At 31.3% G+C, this 5,000-nt stretch overlaps 1 protein-coding gene across 1 annotated transcript in view; it reads right to left on the bottom strand.

The window, feature by feature from the left end:
• The window catches only part of LOC137652989 (uncharacterized), a 25,033-nt gene that overhangs the window by 16,154 nt on the left and 3,879 nt on the right, over positions 1–5,000 (bottom strand). The window contains exon 2 of the mRNA XM_068386379.1: positions 4,882–5,000. This exon is cut by the window's right edge and continues 192 nt beyond it. Coding sequence (XP_068242480.1) covers positions 4,882–5,000 — 119 coding nt within the window. The remainder of the gene's footprint in view (positions 1–4,881) is intronic.

Below are 5,000 nucleotides of genomic sequence, written 5' to 3'. Positions count from 1 at the left end.
GTAGTAATAAATTTATAGTCAAGTAGTCGGTTATTATTATTATTATTTATTATTATTATTATAATTTTTTTTATGATTATTATTGTTATTATTATTAATATTATTATTATTATTTTTATTATTTTATATTATTATCATTATTATTATTATTATTATTATTATTATTATTATTATTATTATTATTATTATTATTATTATTATGAGCTAAGCTACAACCCTAGTTGGAAAAGCAGGATGCCATAAGCCCAAGGGCTCCAATAGGGAGAAATAGCCCAGTAAGGAATGGAAACGAGGAAATAAATAAACTACAAGAAAAGTAATGAACAATTAAAATAGAATATTTCAAGAACAATAACCACATTAAAATAATTTTTTTCATATATAAACTAGAAAAATCTTCAAAAAAAAAAACAAGGGAAAGATAAATAAACTAGACTAGTGTTGAAATGCAGTCGGTAAGAGTGTTAATCATATTTGTTTTTCGTCATCTTCAATTATTTTCACCGTATTTTTAAGGTTTCTGAATTATGATTCCCTGCTGCTTTTATGGTGTTAAGGTATTGGTATTAATTAGAGTTTTTATTATTATATGTTTTATATCATACGTAAATTTGTGTAATGTCAGTGCGAGTGAGTACACGCAGACTGCCAAAGGTCATACACAGCCTTTATTTTGAATTATCAGAAAAAAAGGTAAAATTATATGTGTGTATGTATAGTATATTAAATGTATATAAATGTTAGTACCGTATGTATGTACAGTCTCTCTCTCTCTCTCTCTCTCTCTCTCTCTCTCTCTCTCCCTCTCTCTCTCTCTCTCTCTCTCTCTCTCTCTGTATATATATATATATATATATATATATATATATATATATATATATATATATATATATATATATATATATATATATATATATATATGAGAGAGAGAGAGAGAGAGAGAGAGAGAGAGAGAGAGAGAGAGAGAGAGGAGAGAGAGAGAGAGAGAGAGAGAGAGAGAGCATACATATATAAATAGACACAAAGATATTCTGAACATACATATACACGAGTGTACATATGCGCATCATAGTAGCCTGTATACAATTACATGTAATACAAAGAAACAAATTGTGTTTAATACGAACATACCAAAGCTACATAAATGGTTGCATGGCCCTTAATACAAAGGTTTTTTCTGCTTTTATGACGGCGTAATTGAAAAAGAAAACGACGTAATTGAAAAAGAAAACGCGCGTATTCCAAGAAAATCTCTTTTAGAAGCATTCTCAAGAGGGAAATTAAAGGCCTTAACGCCCGCGTTGGCCATTTTCTAAGATCTAATGGGTGTGATTTGCGCCAGTCCACGACCTCTTGAGGTCATGTAGCCTCGATAGTATTTGGGCGAGATGTTAGTTTTTACATCTCGGTGGCGTATGCGCTGAGGAATTAAAAAAAAAAAAAAAACTTTTCTTATTCGGGTTTCATTGGAGCGTAAGAGAACGTTTTTTTCTATGGTAAGAGAACGTTTTTACGATGGTGAGAGAACGTTTCTGCGATAGTGAGAGAACGTTTTTTTTAAGGTAAGAGACTGTTTTTACGATGGTGGGAGAACGTTTCTACAATGGTGGGAGAACGTTTTTACGATGGTGAGAGAACCTATTTATTAGTGTAAGAGAACGTTTTTGCGATGGTAAGAGAACGCTTTAACGAAGGTAAGAAACGTTTTCACGATAGTAAGAGAGCGTTTTTACGATGGTAAGAGAACGTTTTTACGATAGTAAGAGAACGTTTATACGTGGGTGAGAGAACGTTTATACGATGGTAAGAGAACGTTTATACGTGGGTGAGAGAACGTTTATACGATGGTAAGAGAACGTTTATACGTGGGTGAGAGAACGTTTATACGATGGTGGGAGAACGTTTTTACGATGGTAAGAGAATGTTTTTACGAAGGTGAGAAAACTTTTTTACGATAGTAAGAGAACGTTTTTACGATGGTAAGAGAGTGTTTTTACGAGGGTAAGAGAACGTTTTTACGATGGTGGGAGAACGTTTTTACGTAAGAGAACGTCTTTACGATGGTGAGAGAACCTTTTTACTAATGTAAGAGAACGTTTTAACGATGGTAAGAGAACGTTTTAACGATGGTAAGAGAACATTTTACTATGGTAACAGAACGTTTCACGATGGTGAGAGAACGTTTATACATAATGGGAGAACGTAATTTCTTTTATCTTCCTAGAACCACAGTCTTGTCTGTTGCATGTTTAGGGCTTGGAGACAAATTTTAGTTTTTATAAACCATAGCACTAAAATTTGTGTTGGAATGTTTGAGTATGAATAGAACTTTAATTCAGTTGTTAGTTTGTTAACGTTGACATATATATATATATATATATATATATATATATATATATGTGTGTGTATATATATATATATATATATATATATATATATATATATATATATATAATATATATATTTATATATGCACATATATTTATATACTGTATATATGGATTTAACTGAATATGTGATTTTTTCAAAGTATACTTTACATATTCGGGTCATTCTAGATATTGATATCAAACATACTATGTATATATATATATATATATATATATATATATATATGTGTGTGTGTTTGTGTGTGTGCGTGCGTGCGTGTGTGTGTGCATTATTCAAAGGCACATATACCGTATACAACTTTATACACTATATACATATATGTTATATATATTTGCCTATTTATATCAATAATGATTGTTCGTATTTCATTTATACATTGTCTTCGAGATATTTCCCATCCTTGATGCATGATATATTTAGGGTGCAATCTAGATTAATGAGGTCGAACATTTTCCTTACGGTAAGTAATTAGTGGTTATTGCTTGCTGTTAAATATGTAATATTATCCTCTCAAGGGGCAGAGTTTATCATCAATCTCTTATCCTGTGTCCTTGTTATGTTCCTTTTTAACAAAGAAGGAATTTTTGCAATTTAAATAAAAAGCAAATTAGGAAAATATAACTTTTTAGCTAAGGAATAAATTTTGCTTTTTAAATTGAAAGCAAATTGGGAAGAGATAGTTTTTTAGCAAAGGAATAGATTATGCATTTTAAACCGAGAGCAAATTTGGAAAATATAAGTTTTTGATAAAAGAATAAATTTTGCTTTTTAAACCGAAAGCAAATCTGAGAAATGTAAGTTTTTGATAAAACAATAAATTTTGCATTTTAAACCGAAAGCAAATTTGGAAAATATAAGTTTAAAAAAAAAAAGGATTAAATTTTGCTTTCTAAACCTAAAGCGAATTTGGAAATATAATTGTTTAACAAAGGAATAAATTTTGAATTTTAAACCGAAAGCAAATTTGGAAGATGTAAGTTTTTGATAAAGGAATAAATTTTGCAATTTAAACCGAAAGCAAATTTGGAAAATATTAGTTTTTTTTTTTTTAAGGAACAAATATTGCGTTTTAAACCGAAAGCAAATTTTGAAAATATAAGTTTTTGATGGAGGAATAAATCTTGCATTGTAAACCGAAAGCAAATTTGGAAAATCTAAGTTTTTGATAAAGGAATAAATTTTGCATTTTAAACCAAAAGCAAATTTGGAAAATAATTTTTTGATAAAGGAATGAATTTTGCATTCTAAACCGAAAGCAAATTTGGAAAATATAAGTTTTTGATAAATAAATCTTACATTATATACCGAAAGCAAATTTGGAAAATGTATAGCATTGGAAATTTACAGTATGCGTTTAAAGTTTTTTATAAAGAAATAAATTTTGCATTCTAAACCAAAAGCAAATTTGGAAAATGTAAGTTTTTGATAAAGGAATAAATTTTTCATTTTAAACCGAGAGGAAATCTGGAAACTATAAGCTTTTGGTAAAGGAATAAATCTTGCATTATAAACCGAAAGCAAATTTGGAAAATATAAAACAGTGAAAACTTATGGTTTTTTTTTTTTTTTTTTTTTTTGGCAGAATTCTGTCAACAAATTTTAGATTGTTGCATCGTCATTGTCTGGACTCTTTTATACATCCATCGCACAAAACAGGAAATATTGAGTTGAATGGGAAACCTTTCATTGATAAAGAAAAAAAGAACTTTTATTTTCATTTCAGTGTTTCACTCAACCAAATTCATCCTTTTGAAAAAAAGAAATGGAGTATTTTTCTGGTATTCCAATACTCCTTTTCTCCTTTTTTTGTTCTTTAGTATAAATTTAAAGCGGAATGTGGTCACCTCTGCTAACCCTTTGAGAGAGAAATATTCGAAAGAATAGGGAAATCCAAAGCATTGTCTGCATGAGCCAAAATGAATATTTTCAAGAATTTCGAATTGTTCACTTTTTTTTTTTTTTTTTTTTTGTCAAGATGATAGTTGCATTGACGACAGCTATCATAGCAATGATAATCTCTGCTCTCATTTTAATTGAGAGTATAGCCTGGCCATCCTTGGTCCTTGTTTGGGTGGAGAGGGGGCTTGGGTGCTGATCATATGTATATATGGTCAGTCTCCAGGGCATTGTCCTTCCCGATAGGGCAATGTCACTGTCCCTTGCCCCTGCCATTCTTGAGTGCCCTTTAAACCTAAACGAACATATGATAATGATGATGATGATGATAATGATAATGGTTTTTTCTGTTATCACCGTTGCATCATCCTCGACACAGATGCAAATGTATTCCATCCCTGCTGTTTATACGCCTGTTTGCAACTAAGCCTTTGCTGCTCCTGCAGCAGCAACATCAGCAGCAGCAGTAGCAACAGTAACAGCAGTAGCAGCAACGGCAGCAGCAGCAACAGCAACAGCAGCAGCAACAGCAGAAGCAGCAGCAGAAACAGCAGCAGTAGCAACAGCAGTAGCAGCAACGGCAGCAGCAGCAACAGCAGCAGCAGCAGCAACAGCAATAGCAGCAACAGCAACAGAAGAAGCAGCAGCAACAGCAACAGCAGAAACAGCAACAGCAGAAACAGCAACAGCAATAACAGCAGAAGCAGCAGCAA

The sequence above is a fragment of the Palaemon carinicauda genome, chromosome 14 (genome assembly GCF_036898095.1).
Source record: "Palaemon carinicauda isolate YSFRI2023 chromosome 14, ASM3689809v2, whole genome shotgun sequence".
Taxonomy (NCBI): domain Eukaryota; kingdom Metazoa; phylum Arthropoda; class Malacostraca; order Decapoda; family Palaemonidae; genus Palaemon; species Palaemon carinicauda.
This window is presented reverse-complemented; position numbering and strand designations above follow the sequence as displayed.